The 17,830-nt window shown below is 51.3% G+C and overlaps 1 protein-coding gene across 14 annotated transcripts in view; it reads right to left on the bottom strand.

Moving 5' to 3' along the window:
* Positions 1-17,830, bottom strand: part of MAPT (microtubule associated protein tau) — a 101,968-nt gene that overhangs the window by 33,009 nt on the left and 51,129 nt on the right. For 6 of the 14 annotated variants that reach the window (XM_033848435.2, XM_033848433.2, XM_033848436.2 and 3 more), the window contains exons 2-5: positions 12,672-12,791; positions 9,017-9,103; positions 6,389-6,475; positions 2,471-2,536 (exon numbers count right to left, since the gene is read on the bottom strand). In XM_033848435.2, the coding sequence (XP_033704326.1) occupies positions 2,471-2,536; positions 6,389-6,475; positions 9,017-9,103; positions 12,672-12,774 (343 nt within the window). In that variant the 5' untranslated portion in view covers positions 12,775-12,791. Of the gene's footprint in view, positions 1-1,470; positions 1,473-2,470; positions 2,537-6,388; positions 6,476-9,016; positions 9,104-12,671; positions 12,792-17,568; positions 17,592-17,830 lie in introns of those variants that run through there. The other 8 variants (XM_019944330.3, XM_019944334.3, XM_019944336.3 and 5 more) reach the window with 4 other exon arrangements.

Below are 17,830 nucleotides of genomic sequence, written 5' to 3'. Positions count from 1 at the left end.
AACCCAGTCGGAGTCCTTGCAGTTGCCCACTGGACCCTTATCAAGAGGCCCGGCTCACCCTTACCTCTCACCCCTACACTGGGGCCTTGAGTTCACCATCTCACTCATCTCGTGTTCCTAGCACCGCCACAGAGCCTGCCACAAGGCCAGGGATCAGGACATGAAGGCGTGTCAGGAAAACGTGCTGATTTCCACCTTCCGCGGGGTCTACAGGCACCTCACAGGGGCCCTTGGTCAGTCTCGGGGAAGAACCGCCCAAACGACAGAGAAGGAGGAAACAAGCTGGGCAGCAGGCAGCCTGAGCAGGTGCCTCAGTGCCTCTTCTTCCCAACCCACTGCTCAACAGACCAGAAGCGGCAGCAGCTGCCGGTCCTTAACACCCACTGATGGGCCAGGTCTCCAGCGCCTTCTGGGAAAAGCTTTCCTCCAGAGCTTCCTGGAAATTGCTCGTGATGTGGATGTTACTGTACTCTGATATGCTGCAGGACTTTAAAGCCCCTCATTAAATAGAAACAAGGGCACCAAACACAGCCTGAGAAGTTACCAACAGATGACAGTACAGCACACGTGTGCACGTGTGCGTGTGCATGCGTGTGTGAGGAACCTTAGCTCATGCCATTGCACTCCCGGAGGAAGGAGCCAGGCTGGAAGAACATTCTATTCAGCTCCCAGAAGACTGTAAAGTGCTCAGTAAATATGAAACATAGCAATCACCGGGGGTGGGTCCAAGGTAAAAAATATTTGGGAAAACACAGTTTGATGTGTTAAATTTGTGTCCCCACACTCCCTTGGGAGACCTGGTCCTGGAGACACTCACAGAAGAAAGGTCTACCCTGGTGTGAGCAGGGGTGAGATGGGTAGGGTCTCCCCACACCTAATACTCAGCCAATGGCAGCTCCATCCTGAAACATCTTATCTGTCTTAGTACGTCATGAACACAGGCTGCCAGAGGTTTTCCTTCTGCAGCAGGAAAGCAAGAAAGAGATAATAGCCGTGCTTTTGTATACACGGCTCTCCCTAAAGCTGCTTGTTTTTGTTCAGAACAGACTGCAGGCCTGTGTCAAATAAAATGTTTGCGGATCACGAGTGAGCCTGAATTTCACAAGGTTCCACTGGAGGGAGCTTGGGCTTGGCCATGTGGATCAGCAGCTCCAGTCAAGACACTAAATACTGGCCTTGGGAGTAGAGGTGGAAACCTCCACGTGTTCACAGATTTGGTGCCAATTTCCCATGGCAGATGTTACCTGGTGTTCATCTTTATATCTATATGACTCTAGGCCAGTGCTGGGAAAGTCAAAAATTCAGTTAGCACAAAAGTAAAGTTTCTAGGAAAGCGGATGGCCTGATCTTTTTGTTGCATGGAATATGTTTTAGGGGCATGGAGACATAGCCTGCAATAAAAATTGGTAGAAAAAACTCATTCATTTCTTTTTATGGAAATAGATCATCATTTCCAGAGGTTATAAAAACCTCTAATTTTACCTAAAAGCTGCAAATCATAACCGAAAAGAAACAGGAGGCAGGATTCTAGTTGTTTAACACATAGACTGAGGTTTCCCCTTATAATGATTATCCCTTCTAATATTTTCTGAAGCTCTTTGTAAGCCTAAGAATGAAAACACGCCTTTCCATGACATGTGAGATGAGAAACCCTAGCCCACGACGGGGCAGGGACCCCTGGGGAGCAGAAATGTGTTAGTTAGGCTTCAAAACACCTTCAAGGAGACATTTCTTCAGGGCCCAGAGTCTTCCTAAAGTCAGATGGCCCCAGTGGTGGCGCTATACAAATCCCAAATCACTTTCTGGAGAAAAGAACAGTGTTTTCCCTGCTTTCTTACAATCTAGAAGCTTCCACATTACACAGTAGACTGTCAAATTCATTTATGCAGCAAATGACGGAAAACAAACCCAGCTAGGCTGTATTGGCGGGGTCTCCGTTTCCTAAGACCAGGAATCTCTAGGATTTAAAAAATTGAGTTCTTAAAACATGTATGCTCAGTGATTATACGAAGTTGCTTTTCTTGAGCACAGCAGTTTTGGTCCCTGAGAAGAAAATCATAACAAGGTTTGAAGGCTGCACAGAAGAGAGTTGAAAAGAAATAGCTCAGTGGTGATCTGGTGGAGGCTTTGCTCCCGGGACAGGCCAGAGGGCCGCCTGCAGGGGAAATCACTCATCGTACATATTATCTGCGTTTCTCCTGGTCATTGATTCTCGACTCCCCATGCTGGGCAGGGCCAGCTCCTTTCAGAACACTGAACACCTCAGGAAAGACTCAGAAATGGCTAGATAGAGCTAGAGCTCTTTCTCTATCTGAATAGCCCACCTTCGATAAAAACCAACTCCTAAAGACCAGGAATTAAGGCCCAGGTCCAAATTCTCTTTTCAGGGTAGGTAGGGTCCATCTGTGTCACCATGCCCCTCTTCCCGGCCCCCCACGTCACGCGTGGCAGGCGATTCTAGCCCACTGACCTTGGGTCACATGTCCAGCAGCTTGGTCTTCCAGGTTGGGGGTGTCTCCAATGCCTGCTTCTTCAGCTGGTTTGTGTGTCAGCAAATGAAGAAGATAAAAGCAAAGACGGTTACTGTTTGCTAGAGACAAAGCTCCCTGCCTCTTCCGCTATGTTTCTGAAAGCGTTCAGGAAAGGCGCGCCTTAGCACCACCAAGGCGCTGCACCTCTGGCTCTTTGCAAATGTGACTGCCGGGGACGTGGATGAAAACAGTCCACTAAACAAAACCCACACAACCACGCACTTTACGGGCGACACGGTCCAGTAGGAAAGACCTTCTCCACAATGGGCCCAGGGTCCTCAGTACCCCACTCAACAAAGACACAGGACAGGTGAGGTCAGAGAAGCAATTTGCTGCTCGGCCACGGCTGTGGGAGCTGTGTCCGGGCGGAGGCTGCCCTCCCAGCCCCAGCCAGCGCTCCTGGGGCGGCGGGCGGCAAAGGTGCAGGGAAGACTAGGCGCGGGCTGTGGAGTCCGGCTGCGGTTCAAACCCAGGTGCCACCATTACTCAGCCTCTCTGGGCCTCTGTCTCCAACTCTAGAATCCCAAGGTGATGACACTGGCTCACCTTGCAGAAGAGTGGTGAGGATTCATATAAAATGGTGTGAATATATTTAGCAAAGTGCCTGGGACACAGCAGGGGCCCCCCGGCGGTTCAGTTTCTTTCCTCCAAACTGCTGGGCAAGTCCTTTAACCTCATGCTTAGAATAGGGAGGGAGGCCAGCAGTGTCAGTGAGCAGCTTTTGGGGTGTCTCAGGCTCCTGCTTAGGGAGCCCCAGTCCACCCCAAACAAAAAAAGACTGAGAAAAGCTACTGATCATCAGTGGTACCAAAATCAATAAGCTTTCATACAACACCAATTTCTGCATCGTGAAAAAAATCGGGATATTGCGGCAGGACAATGGATACAACTGTCCAGAAGAAAGGGCCCCTAAAAGGCAAGTTGGTCACATCACACACTGACGTGCGGTGACCCCATGATCCCAGGAGAGCCAACATGCCCTGATGGACAGTGACAGAGAGGCCACCACCCTGAGAAATGCCCACCAGCTGCTGGCTGGGCCACCAGTCTTCTCTGCCAGTCCTGCAATGACTCAGTCTCTACACCTAAACCAGAAATGCCAGGTTACCACCACCTGCCATACGGGTCCACCACAGAGAACACGGCGGAGGCAAAAGAAAGAGCCCCTGGGTCGCTGGACAGACGCACGATGGCCTTATAAACAGCCAGCCCACTGGCTGGCCCAGGGCAGCTGTGGCGAGGGGCAGGGGGCCAGCAGTGGGCTCGGGCAGCTCCCCCACTGCCAGTTCCTAGGCAGGAACATCTCTGGGTCCTCTGCACGCTGACACTGTATGGCCTGTGAGGTCTAACGGTGACAGCTCCGCGTCACTCGACAACAGCCGACTGTCTGGGAAGCACAGCTCCGAGCATAGGTCTGATCTGAGTTTCTGACAAGGTTATGGAAGAAAGGCTCAGAGTGACAGCAAGTCCAGCTAAATGGCACGGAGTCCTGGAGACAGAGGACACGAGGAGGCGTGCCGACGACATCACCGTCGTGGCACTGGGAAGCCCACCGCTTTCGCTTTCCCACGCGGTGTCTTGATATCCTGGTCCTGATGCAAATCAGAAACCGCGGGCTGCTGCCCACATCTCTGACATCCCCTGATCCCAGCAAGGGAGATGCTCAGAGAAGCCAAAGAGAGGGAGGGTGTGTGACAGTGGCTGGGCCGTCACATCCCTATATGGCTTCTCCATATCCCTGGAGCCCCAAGAGGGCTCCACGCTCACCCCGCAAGGCAGGGATTCCTGCAAAGGGATGGCCACACTGCACCCCCAAATGGACCTCAAATGGGAAGTTTCACAGGAGAACCAAGATACAGCAAAGGGGACATGCCCAAGTGAGGTGCTATTGTTAACGCCACCAGCTGAAAAAATGTCCCCCCAACTCTAAAACCTCCCGCTTCATTGAGGATGTAAAGGGTGGAGGGCGAGAGAATTTATGAGGAGGATTTCTTTAGAGACAGCAGCTTGTGGGGGTGGGGGGTGGCTGCCTGGCCACCTCCCATCTCATCCCATCGAGGGGGTTTCAAGGCACCAGGGGGAGACACGTGGTGTGAGTTCTCTATGGTTAGGGACATGGTGGACGGCTGTCAGAAGCCCACCTGGGAAAATCAGAGGAGGAGAGACACGCTGGCCCTGCCTTGGTGGCAGAGCAAAGCCTGCGGGCAGTCTGCACATCCACAGTCCGTTGGGGCAGAGAACAGCCATGTTCCCCGTGGGCCTGCTGTGGGCACAGGGCAGCTCTAGTGGAGGGGGCGCCTCGGGCCACATGCAGCAGGGCCACTGATGTGAGCAAGCCGACCTCAGCAGGCGAGAGGCTGGAGACCCCAAGGGGCCAAAGAGAGAAGAAATGTCTGCTGGAATCCAACGCAGAGGGAGGGGCCTTCGGAGGGATGACGGGGATGGTGAACGTGGGGTGTCTGGAAGAATTCCAGAAAGGTCCCCACAGAGAAAGAGTCAGCTTTAAACACCTGCAGCCCACGTGGAGCTGGCTCACAGCAGCGCCCACGCAGTAAGAACCTTCCTGCCCCTGCCCCGTCCTCGCCCCCTCCCTAGTCCCAGAGAGGAGGGGCTTCAGCTCTGGCTCTTATGCAGGACTGGACATTCTAATCAGCATTTGCAGACTGGGTTTTGTGCCTGTGGAAACTTAAAACACTTTTGATAACTCGGAAGTGATCAAAAGTCAAGAGGTGGCTAGAGTTTTCATCCCAGGCAGGGGAAGAGCTTCGCCCACCGACACAATTGTAAAGGGACAGCGGGAGACAAAAGCCAAGTTACCAAGAGTCGTTTGTCCCACGGCCTTCAAACGACCTTCACTGTCAAGGACAGGGCCTGCCAGCTTCCGGAACATCCCCCTCCACCCATCTCGGAAGACCAACTTGCAAACAGAAGCTACTTGGAGGAGGCCGTGGGACTGCTCGGCCCCTGCCCAGTGCTCCCAGCACACAGGCCCGGGAGAGGGCTGCAGGCTTCCTAAACGGCTGCCCTGAGCCCTGTCTTCAGGAAGGAAAGAAAACTCCTGCCGGGGGACATGTCCCCCGCTGTCCACTGCTGGTGACATACGGTCCAGAGCTCTTCTGAATTTCGTGCTGAGCACCCTCCAAGTCACCAAGCCAACGGCAGAGTCGTGCGTAAGCCCAGGGAAGGGGACGGGAAGGAAGTGACAGCCAGGGCTCTGGGCTGTGCTCGCTGTTCCCTAAGGGCCTGGGCAGCTCACAGGTGACTCTGGCGGCCCCGCATCCAGTGCTATTTCTGGTCAGTGCCCTGTCTGGGCTACGCCCCATCATCTGTGTTGACGGGACAGTCTCATCACGTCTGTTCGACGCTGATACGTTTGAAAGGATAGTCCTAAAAATGGATGCTAGATGACATCGCTGAGTTCCTCGGGGACTGTCCAATTACAATCCTCCAAAGGTGTGGGTGGGCCACCTTGATGCTGCTGCACACTTGGCTGCCCCCCCCCCCCCCGCCCAGGGAGCTGTTTACCTCCGAGGAAGTAACCCCGTTGCTGGCAGAGTCGCAGCAGGAGGGTGGACTGACCTTGGGGGTGAAGGCTGCCACCAGCCTGCCTCAGAGAACTCTCTGGAGCTAAGACAAGGAGAGGAGGAGCTAGAAGGAATCCAGAGGTCCTCTATTCTCTGGGAGGCAGGCAGGCAGCCAGCCATGGAAGCAACAGGGCATCAGGCTCAGAACAACCAGAGATTCCCAGAGGCTGGTGTCCACCCACATTCCTGCTGCACTTGGAGACGGGCATAACCCCACGTGCACCCGTCCTCCAGCAGGGGAGCTGGGCACCCCGACCTGGGAGTCACCCTCACCTGTGGTTCCTTCTGGGATCTCCGTGGGGGGCTGAGCGGCCGCCTGCTCACCGGGGGCTCCCTCATCCACTAAGGGTGCTGTCACATCTGGAAACCACGGAGAGTCACCTTAGGGGGCCGGGATGAGCTGTGCCACACCCCTCACCTTTGCTGTTTGGGGGATGCAGAGATGCAGGGATGGGGAGGGGGAGGGGACTCAGCCACATGCAGAAAAGCAGCCCCACAGAGCAGGGCCCAGAGCCGTGCTCCAGCCTTGACATCTCTCCAGGGAGCATAGCAATACTCTGTTTGAGTGGCGCCCATGCACGAGACACCCAGGCCCTCTGCCAGGAAAGCCAGGACAGCCCCCCTGTAAAGACTGCAGTGAGAGGGACGGCTGGGGACGGTCGCAAGTGTTTTTAAGGAGGAAGTGTTGAAAATCAGATGACTGGTCACAGGTGTTTGATCCTTAGAGCAGGACAGAACAGGAGAATGGGATTGGGACCAAGGCAGTGCAGGAACCCTGCAGTCAGGGCCGGAGTCTATGGCTCTGCCGGGAGGCTGGCTTTGGGCAAGTCCTTTGTCCTCTTAGGGTCTCAGTTTTCTCATCTGCAAAATGGGAGTATCACTACCAGGTGACCTCCAAGTTCTCTTCCAGTTCTAATCCCCCTGTCTCCCGGAGCCCATGACCCATGGTTTAAAACCACAGACTCCCCTGGGTGGCAACGAACAGGTCGGCCCTGTCAGGAGTCAGGTGCTTGACAACAGGCCCACAGATGGGTCCACCTTCAGAGCAGAGGCTGGAGGGAAAGATCTACCACCAGGAGCTGCTGTTGGTCTCTCATCGAGGTGAACACTTCCAAATCGGCATTCTTCCCTGAGCAACGCCCTGGCATACTCCCAGGCCCTTCTGGGCAGACATGAGGAGCTGTCAGCTTTGAAAGCTTCCCAAGCGCCTGACTCAGGTTCGTCAGAAGGAGTCCACTTTATTATGGTTGTCTCGGGAGCAGCCTGGCAGAGTCCAGCCCCAGCAGGCTCCCCCATTCCCCGCGGGGCCAGAGCTGACGCTCTTGGGATGCACACACGGACAGGGTCCAGAGTGCAGCAAGACTTGGTTGGTAGATTCTTCCAGAATAAAGCTGATTTGGAAGGCTGGCAGAAAATCTGCCATTAGTGTTTCAGGACCTTCTCAGGGCGGTAGGCAACTTGCAGAACTATCCTAACAAGGTCAGCAGGCTATGTCTTAACATCACTGGCTCTAAGAAGGAGAGCAAACAGCATTTGGTCTGGTATTCTCTTCACTAGGCTGAGAACTTCAGAGGTGGGGGGGCGGGCAAAGTGGCGGAAGGGCCACATCCACTATATCCTCCACAGATGCACCATCAATTGGCAGCCACCTGACAGCCACTTTCTGAATTCATCCAAAGGTGGACGCTTGGGGAGGTGCTGGGGCCAGGTTCTCATCAAAGTCATGGGCAGGGCCCAGGGAAATGCTGAGAATAGAACCTTGGAGAGGATGGAGAGAAGGAGGGGCAGATACTGCTGACTGGTTACTCGAAAACCATTCTCAACGCCCTTATCCCTTGATTTTTCCTGCTAAAGAGCCTGGAAGGCAAAATGCTCAATGTCCCAGCCTCCCTTACAGCCAGGGGTGGCCATGAGACCCAGTTCTGGCCAATGATACATAAACAGAAGTTGGTTCGGTGGGGCCTGCAGAAAAACTGTTGCTTTCCTAATAAAAAGGGAAAACATTTGGTTTCAGGGTTCTTTTGGCTTTGCTACTTTCTTTCTTCTTTGAAGGCAGATGTGATGCCTGGAGGTACAGCAGCCATTCTGTAACTATAAGGCAACAATCCAGCCATTAATGATGGCAGAAGATAAAACAGTTGACACTGAGAAGCTGCTGCCCAAGTCCAAACATTTTACTATGTGAGACAAATAAACCTCTTCATATGTATGTCACAGTTAGTTGGGTTTTCCGTTACCTGCGATCAACACGGTCTTGACTGATATAGATGGGAAGCAAGAGAAGATGGTCAAAATCAGGACCAAGGAACACTTCAGGAAATACGTCAGCAGCTTTGTAATAACTTAGACACCAAATGTCTACAGAGGACAGGTTAGAAGATGGGCTGGAACTAACACCATGGCCAAGGTCCAGACACCCAGGCCGAGCTCAAGAAATGAAAGATACTAAACCAAGACCCATCCCAAAGTGTGAGCTTGGAGATGTGCACTGACCTGCCCTTTCCTCAGCCAAAGGGCTGCTTTAGGACCTGCTGGCTCATGAAAGAAGTTTTGGGAGGACAATGGGCGAGGAGCAGGGGCTTGGTGGAGCTGACGTCAGGCCCTGCTTTGCCACAGATCCCAGCCTGTTCAAGTGCGGCTGCCTCAAAACTCACACACGATGAAGCTGCCCATACCTGACCCTAGCGAGCAGGGCTTCAAAACAGAGCGTGGCTCCCACAACATCCGGGGCCTGAGCTCCGTCCTGCAAAGCACTGAGCGAGCTCTCTCTCAGCCAGAGGGAGAGGCAGCAGCAAATGCAGCCAGGAAGGGTGGCACGTATGAGCTCAAAGCGTGGCTAAGCGCAGGCTGGAGCATGGAAGGAGCTGCTTGAATAAAACCATGAGAAGAGGGAGGCCCCACCTTCCGCCGTTGGAGTGCTCTTAGCATCAGAGGTTTCAGAGCCTGGTTCCTCAGATCCATCATCGGCCGGGGTCTGCAGGGGAGATTCTGGAACATATACAATGAGCCCCTCAGAATGGCTGCCTCTCTCCACCCCTGCCTTCGACCTCAGAGGACCTCGGGGACAGTGTCTTTTGGAGCTGAAATCACCCAGCGTGGAACCCAGGTGGATGGACTGTGGCCACATGACAAAACCACAAAGGGGACCAATCCCACCCCCACCCCAACACAGCTTGGCCCCCACACCAGGGTCAGCAGGCAAAGAGGCACGCAATGTTTACCTGTTCTGGGACGAGAGGAGAAATTGCCTTTTAATTAGCTTGTGGTTCCAATTGAGACAAAGGCTCTTATATTGACAAACGGGCAGCAGACACCAGAACGCTAAGCCACAAGTAGACTTGGGCTTTGTGTTTCCCTACTGAAGAGACTCATGGGAGATCACTGCCATGAATTAATGACCATTAACGACCTGGGAAAACACTCAGAGATCCAACTCCTTCCTCTGCAAAGGAATTAGCTCAGGGCAGACACAGTACCTACTTCTATTCTAACGGCACACTTGGCTGTGTCTCCAAGCACCGCCCAGCAAGCCTTGAGTTACACCTGAAATGTCAGCCATCGCTACCTATAAGAAAACTGTCCTTTCAGAATCTAAAGCCAAGGGAGCTCTGATGGACTCTGCAAAAGCCACTCCACCGGGGGTGGGGGCAGCCTTGGAGACAGAGGACAGGAAGCTGGTTCTGCATGAAGCAGACTCACGAGACGAAAAGAGGCAAGTGGTGTTCCAGCACACTTCGAGATCAGACACGTCGCACCCCCTGCTAGAACGCCATCCCTGGACACTCAGCCCTGGCTGCACCCATCCAGCCAAAGAAGGGCTGATTCTAAAGAAGCTTCCGGTCCTGGAGCTTGCCAAAACCTGCCAACTCTCTCAAGTAGGCTCTGGACACATGGTGAGGGAGCATGATGCAGACTGTCTGCCGGGTCTTATTACGGACCAGCCTCGACTGTCAGAGCACAGAAGCCTATGGGCATGACGGTGCCTTACACACTTGTCCCCCAAACACCCCTCCCCCAATCCATCCCCAGCCTACAACTGTCATCATCTGCTTTATCCTTGTTAAGTTTCTTGGAGGGAGGGAAGGAAGGAGGAAGAAGCCTCTTCTGAGGGTCTTCTGGAAGGTCTAACAAGTTAACTCATTAACACCTTTTAATTCATGCGGGTGCATTATTTTATCAGTTAACCAGCTTTTACCCACTTTGCAGCTCTCTTGGGCTCTATCTAATCCTATTCCAACTTTTAGCATCAATGCAGATTTACAGAAAAACTGCAAAGATAGACCAGAGAGGATACCCCACACCCAGTTTCCCAAATTCTTAACATCCTACATTATTATGGTACATTTGTGACAACACAATATATATAGTTTAACTTAATTTTTAAACCAGGCTATCCTAAACAGAGCATCATTTTTCTTTTTTCTTTTGGCTGGTGGGATCTTAGTTCCCCGACCAGGGATTGAACCTGGGCCACAGCAGTGAAAGCACCGAGTCCTAAGCACTGGACCGCCAGGGAATTCCCAAGAGCATCATTTTTTCATTGGCACAGTTCATCTGGGGCAGAGTTCAGTATGTTGGGATTCTAAGTTGGATTCTACCCACAAGAGTTTAATAACTGAAGCTTCAAGGAGACTTGGCTAAGGGTGACCAGAGGCAAAAACAGCTGACATGGAGCTGAAGGCTATACCAGCCCCATAATCTCAGAAACGAAACTTTGTCATCTGTAAACTGGGGAAGGCAACCTCCGCCTCCACTGGTTATTCTGAGCGCTACCTGAGACGTCGGTGGCCAAAGCGCTTTGCGAACTTCTGTAGAGTCCTACAAAAATGCCTGAATTATCTTTCTTTTTTTAAGATTTTTTTTGATGTGGACCATTTTCACAGTCTCTATTGAATGTGTTACAATATTGCTTCTGTTGATTTTATGTTTAGGTTTTCTGGCCACATGGCATGTGGGATCTTAGCTCCCCAAGCAGGGATCAAACCCACACCCCCTGCCTTGGAAGACAAAGTCTCAACCGCTGGACCACCAGGGAGGTCACCTGAATCGTCATTTTAAGGAAGTCCCATTATAAGTAGGGTAGCCACATACTTTGTCACCCAAATAGGGACACTTGAAAGTGAAAGTAGTGATACTGATACTGAGGCAGAACTCTCATGTGGAGGGATGGTGGGCTCAGGTCCTCAGATGAGGGAGCTCTTAGGGCCCAGCTGCCATTCCAACCCCTTGGGGAGTTGAAAATTAGCAGCTCTGGCTGGAGCCAGGCCGTGGCCTGGGAGATGTCAGATGCACGTTTCTTGCCACCATTGGTGCCTAAGGAGGGTTGGGTTGAGCCGGATGGGAGCAGGCATTTCCCCTCACCCAGAGCTTCGGGCTGGGTGTGCCCCCAAGAAGGCCAGAGGGTGGCCTCTGAGCTCCGGGGACAGCCCATTTCTTCCCTCACCTCCCCCACCATGGAGTCCACTTGTCTGATTCCCAAGCTCTGCCTCCTAATGTGTTCTCTGCTTAAACAGGTACAGAGAAATCAGCCTTTGAAACAAGGCCCCCCAACGAGTCCTGAAGCATCTCCAAGGTAGGGATGTTTTCTCCATGTGCTCCCCCAACTCAGGCCTCCTTCTGGTAACACCGCCTCTTCCAGGGAACCTTCCCAGATAGATGTACCCAGAAGAGTTCCCTTCCCACCTTGGAGCTCTACCCCTGCCATCAACACTGCACACCCCAGGCTTGTTATTTTAGTATTAAAAGAGGAAAGTAGACTGCCATTTCGTCTCCTTAGAAATGGGTCTAGAAGACAGGGACCTAGTCTTTCTTATCCCGGGGCTGCACGGTCGGCTGCTCCAGGGGGCACTGGCCACCAGTGACACTGTGGGGAGAGGGTTCCTTATAGTACAACCCAGTGCCCTACAGGTCCTCTGGTGCGCCCATCAGCGATGGAGGGACTAGCGTTCGGAGCCAGAGAGAGGGCTCTGTGTGCTCCACGGGGCTCCCCGATCTCGGTGGTCAGACAGTGCAGTGAAGGGGAGAGAGGAGGCCAAGCCAACTGGGCCAAAAGACTGTACTATAGAACATTTAGAGGTTGACGTGGTGTATTAAGGTATAACAGGGACAGTAAGAAACCCAGAGCTAACCAACTCTGGCCAAAAGGGGCCAGACAGGCCTATTAAGGAAGAGAAAAAAATAATGTATAAAGTCATGTATTCTGCATGCCAATAAACCCTGCTGATTTATAGGGTAATGGGTTTGGTTAAAGACTCAACAGAGCACCCTTGTATTAATTAGACCAACAAGCCTCCGGCAATCTTTATCATACTATATCCACGTATGTGGCAAACTCTCCTTTGCAAAAGGCAGATTTTCAAATAGCTCACATTTTGAGTTCTGTTGGCTCGCTCAAATTAATGAGGTTTCAAGCCCATTGACAATCTAACACAATAAAGTATTTAAAACTCCTTTAAAACTCAGGATGCGAACTTTTCCTGCCAGCCCTTTCCAGAGCCATCGGGTCGGCCGCGATCCCCGCAGCGCCTGGGCCCGTTACGCAGGGCCGTGCACTAACCTTTCAGGCCGTGCTCCACGTCACCCTCGTGGTCTTGCAGCAGGGTGTAGTCCCCCTGAGCATGATCTTCCATCACGTTGAACTCCTGGCGGGGTTCAGCCATCCTGGTTCAAAGCCCACCTGGGGAATGAAGATGGGAGGTGAGGGCTGGGATGCTGTGCTGAGGCTAAGTGCTTGGGGGTGGGGTAGGGGGCAGGGAGAGAGAGGTGCCACCTCCCCAGTTCACAGCAGGCAGATTTCCACCTCCCCTCTCTCCTCCCCAACAACCAGATGCCCAACCTCACCCGCGGGGCGTATCGCCAAAGTGTTATTTACTTGTATGTGCACTTTCAATTCACCAGCATCACATCAGTTCATGTCCAAAACCATCAGGTGGGCAGGTTCAGCAGGCCCAACTTGTTACTATGCTCACTGCTCTTTCCACTTCATTAAAAAGTAAATGCTGCTGACTGGTAGCTTGATGGGGTTTAAACATTCTTTTTTATTTTATATATTTATTTATTTTTATTTTTGGCTGCATTGGGTCTTCGTTGCTGTGTGCGGGTTTTGTCTAGTTGCGGCAAGCGGGGGCTACTCTTTGCTGCAGTGCCCGCGCTTCTCGTTGCGGTAGCCTCTCCCGTTACGGAGCACGGGCTCTAGGCGCGCAGGCTTCAGTAGTTGTGGCACGTGGGCTCAGTAGTTGTGGGCTCAGTAGTTGTGGCCATGGAACCAACTCGACCTGGGTGTCCCGACTCCCCAGCTCTGAGTCAGGTGGCCCCCGGGGTCAGGGACGGGCTTTCACTCGCCTCACTGGTTCCCACCAGGACCCTTGGGTGTGCATTCTGAGGGCCAGGCTAAGTCCTTAACAGGGCGCAGTGCGGGGGCATGAATTTGGGGCTGAAGAGCAGCGTGCACTCCCCTCCCCCAAAAGCCCCAGCTGAGAGGCGGCTTCAGCTCAACAAAGCCCACTAGAAACGATCATTTAATCCTACTCTGCCCTCTTCCTTACTGAGAATGTTTAATTCTTTATCTTAAAAATAACTTTGAATTTCTGAACTTTGGAGTGTGTCATTTTGCTGTGGTTCATTCACGTCACTTTGGATTATTCCATGTTTTACGTTTTTATCTCTGTAATTTGAATCTCTTGTATTTTACTTTGATATCTTCCTTTTAAATGATCTAGTTATCTCATATTATTTATTTTCTACTTTATATTTTTTCTTATCTTTGAAACTCCCCTGTTCTAGCTGCTTCTACTTCCTCCCTTTAAACTTTTAAAAAAGTTTTTAAAAAACTTTAAAATAAATAAATAAATAAATGGTGGGCTACAGGGTCGGAGGGTCCACCTGGGGCAGACACTCCACCTAATACTTCCCAGACTGACAAAGGTGTGGAGAGACAGCCAGCCTCTGGCACTGTGTTTTTGTTTTTTTTGTTGTTTTTTTCTTGCGGTACGTGGGCCTCTCACTGTTGTGGCCCCTCCCGTTGCGGAGCACAGGCTCCGGACGTGCAGGCTCAGGGGCCATGGCTCACGGGCCCAGCCGCTCCGCGGCATGTGGGATCTTCCCGGACCGGGGCACGAACCCATGTCCCCTGCATCGGCAGGCAGACTCTCAACCACTGCGCCACCAGGGAAGCCCTACTGGCACTGTGTTTATACCAGCTGGCCACTGGCATACTCAGGTCCAGCTCCATTTCTCTCCTTTCTAGGCGGACACGCTGGTGTGGGTGTCTGAGCTCTCTTCTCCACCCACGATGTAGGATAAGAAGCTGCGAGGACTTAGCATGGTTCTAAGAATGAGTCAGTGAGCCCTCCTCTGGGTTAGGCAGAGGGTGGGTGGTCTGGGCGCTCCTAGACAGCTACTTTTCACTCTGACCAAGGCCCTTGTCTCTCAGAGAGCTCTTGGGAGGGGCATCTGAGGCTGATCATCTCCAAACCTTTGATATCTTCCCAAGGATGAGCAGGACTTTCCTGGGAAGATCAAAGCCCCATTCATCCTTCAAGACTTAGGATTTGGTGGTGATATTCTCTATGGTGATATTCTCTACCCTGAGATACACTGATGGTCTGTTTCCCTTAGAAAGCCCCAAAACAAGAACCCCTGTGCTAAGAGGAACAAGTTTCATTACCAAAGGCGTCAACTACTGCTCCCCACCCAACTCTATGAAGTAACGCCTCCCTTGCTGCTTCCTGGTGACGCCTCTCTCAGGACATCCCTGGTCACTGCCCAGCTGCTCGTGCCCGTGCCCGGGATGGGTCCATGAGTCACCTCACCTGCTGACTCACCGGGAGCCCCACCCGAGCGCGGTGGAATCCTCCCAGAAGCGCAAGCCTCCCAAACTGGCTGGAGACACTACACCCGGCCCGGGTGAGCCAGATCAGACAGATCAGGCCGTCCTGTTCAACCTGCAGCTAAAGTTCTAGTGAATGAGCCCCGTGGTTTTGTTTTGGAGATTTGATCAATTCCTTTCAAGGACTAAGTTTTCCCATTTGGAACGCGGTGGATGGAAGTGTAAAAGTAAAAATCTGCTGCCCTGGCTTCTTTTATAAGATGCCCCTTTACATCCTTTGCTTCTCTGTCATGCCTCAGTGATCACCGTAATGATCTGAATGAGTTCTTAATCTATGAGTGACATGAACCCTTTATCATATTTGTGGCTAATAGCGTCTCCTTTTACTTTCGTTTCTTTCTTTCTTTTTTTTTTTTTCTTTTGGCCACACCGCACAGCTTGTGGGATCTCAGTTCCCCAGCCAGGGATTGAACCTGGGCCATGGCAGTGAAAGCCCGAATCGTAACCACTAGGTCACCAGGGAACTCCCTGTTTTGGTTTCTGACGGCTTCTACTGACGGGTTTTACTTTTTCTACAGTCAAGTCTATTTTCCTTTGTGATTTATTCCACTGCTCTATAGTCCGTAAAGATCATAAATATTTTCTACTGTGTCTTTAGTGATCTAATTCTTTGTATTAAATTTATTAATTCATCTAGAATTTATTTAAGTGTATGATATGAGGTGGGAATCTAAAAAATTTTCTCCCAGATACAACAGCTAAACCAATGGGCCCAGCCCTATTCATAGGACGGTCTTCCCTCTTTCCCCAGGTGAGTGAACCATCTATTCTGCTCCATTCGCCTGTCCGTTTTGGTGCTAGAGCCTCCCGATTTAGGTGTTGGATCTCCAGCCTTATTCTCTAGGTGGGCGTAGACACTCTCATCTTCTTTTTTCAAAACTGTTTGATCTTCTTGCACATTTTCTCTACCAGATGCTCTTCAGAACACTTTTTCCTCAAATTCTCAAAATTCCATTGGGATTTTGGCTGGAACTGCATGACGAGCCAAAACGATAAAAGTTGCTATCTTCACAATATTTAGTGTCCCCACCCAAGAGCAAGGTATGTTTTCCCATTTATTCTTGTTTCTAAATCTCTTGGGGTGGAAGGAAAGATGTAGTCCTGCATGTTGCTGAGGCCACTCTTTTTTTTAAATTAATTAATTAAATTAATTAATTAATTAAAAATAAATAAATTAATTTAATTTAATTTAATTAATTTTTATTTGATTTTTTTGTCTCTTTTTTTCTTATCTTTTCTAATCTTGCTGCAGCCACTCTTGATGTCTCCTCATCCTTGGCGTTGCCTTTGTGAGTGGGACCCTCCCCTTCATCGTGTTGATGATATAATAATAAGGGCTCTGGGTTTCCACAGTTGAGATGATTATGGATGGAGCTCTAACACTGGTACTGGCACAGAGGCAACAGGTTCCCCTCAAGGTCTCTGGGGAATGAATGGGAGAACCATTTTCTAGCCTTCTGTTTATCAGAGATGAGATCCCTTAGCAGAAAATCTCTCAGTGACTTGTGAGGACCCAGGTTCGATCCCTGGTCAGGGAACTAGATCCTGCATGCATGCGGCAACTAAAGATCCCGCATGCCACAACTGAAAAGATTCCGCATGCCCTGGTCTCTTCCCTGCCCATCTGCACGACCACCATGTTGGGGGCAGATGGGGTGAACCACGTGACACGGAGGCTGCTTCTCACTCAAAGTCTGGAGGTGGGCAAGGTGCCCAGTTTGGACTTTGTTCACAGGCATGAGCAGGGCGGCATCAAAGAAGTGCTCTAAGTTCACTTTAGCAGCAGTCGGCAGGGCCAATTGGATGGGTAAGAAAGGACTGTTGGCAGGGAGGTGACTGCAGTGATCCAGGTATACAGCAAAAAAGCCAGAACCAGAGCGGGGGCAGAGGCCATGGAAAGGAAGGGACAGATCCAAGGAGTGTACTTTAGATAACATTAGACTGGGCTTTAAAACTGGGCTGGGGTCAGAGGGAGAGATCAGAACCCAGAATTACACTAGAGGTGAGGGCTTGCAAGGCTGGGAAAATGGGAGGCGGTAGCACAGTCAAAGGGAACAGCATCAGGGTCCAAGGCAGCTAGTCAACAAGGGTGGGTTCTGGCTTTAAAAGATCCCTGCTCAAAAGAAGAATCTCGGGCTTCCCTGGTGGCGTAGTGGTTGGGAGTCCGCCTGCCGATGCAGGGGACACGGGTTCATGCCCCGGTCCGGGAAGATCCCACATGCCGCGGAGCGGCTGGGCCCGTGAGCCATGGCCGCTGAGCCTGCGCGTCCGGAGCCTGTGCTCCGCAACGGGAGAGGCCACAACAGTGAGAGGCCCGTGTACTGCACTGCATTTTACCAACTGGTGATTGATTTGAGTTAATAGGTTCTAGGAAGTAGATTCTGCTCTCCCTCGTGATTTCCATTATAATTTTACATTTTTTATGGATCTTTTTTTAAAACAGATCTACAATGAAACAGTTTTCCACTTTAATTTCAGGTCAAGGGTCAGCAGTTTGTTTCTGTAAAGGGCCAGATAGTAAATATTTTAGGCTTTGGGGGCTGTGCCTTCTGTTACAACGACTCACCTCTGCTGCTGCGGCAGGGAAGCCAGCATTGATGATAGATCCGTAAATGAATGAGCACGGCTGGGTCCCAGTTAAACTTTTTTTGCAGACACTGAAATTTGAGTTGCATATAATCTTATGTGTCATGAAATATTTTTCTTTTGTTTTTTTCCACCATTTGAAAATGTAAACCATTCGTAGCTAACACCAGATTTGGCCCATGGGCCACAGTTTACAGACTCCTGCTTTTGGCTTTTCCAGTATTTCTTCTCCTCTCTCAATA

This window comes from Tursiops truncatus, chromosome 20, assembly GCF_011762595.2.
Source record: "Tursiops truncatus isolate mTurTru1 chromosome 20, mTurTru1.mat.Y, whole genome shotgun sequence".
NCBI classification, from domain to species: domain Eukaryota; kingdom Metazoa; phylum Chordata; class Mammalia; order Artiodactyla; family Delphinidae; genus Tursiops; species Tursiops truncatus.
The sequence above is the reverse complement of the archived record's forward strand: the minus strand, read 5'-3'. Positions and strand labels throughout refer to the sequence as shown.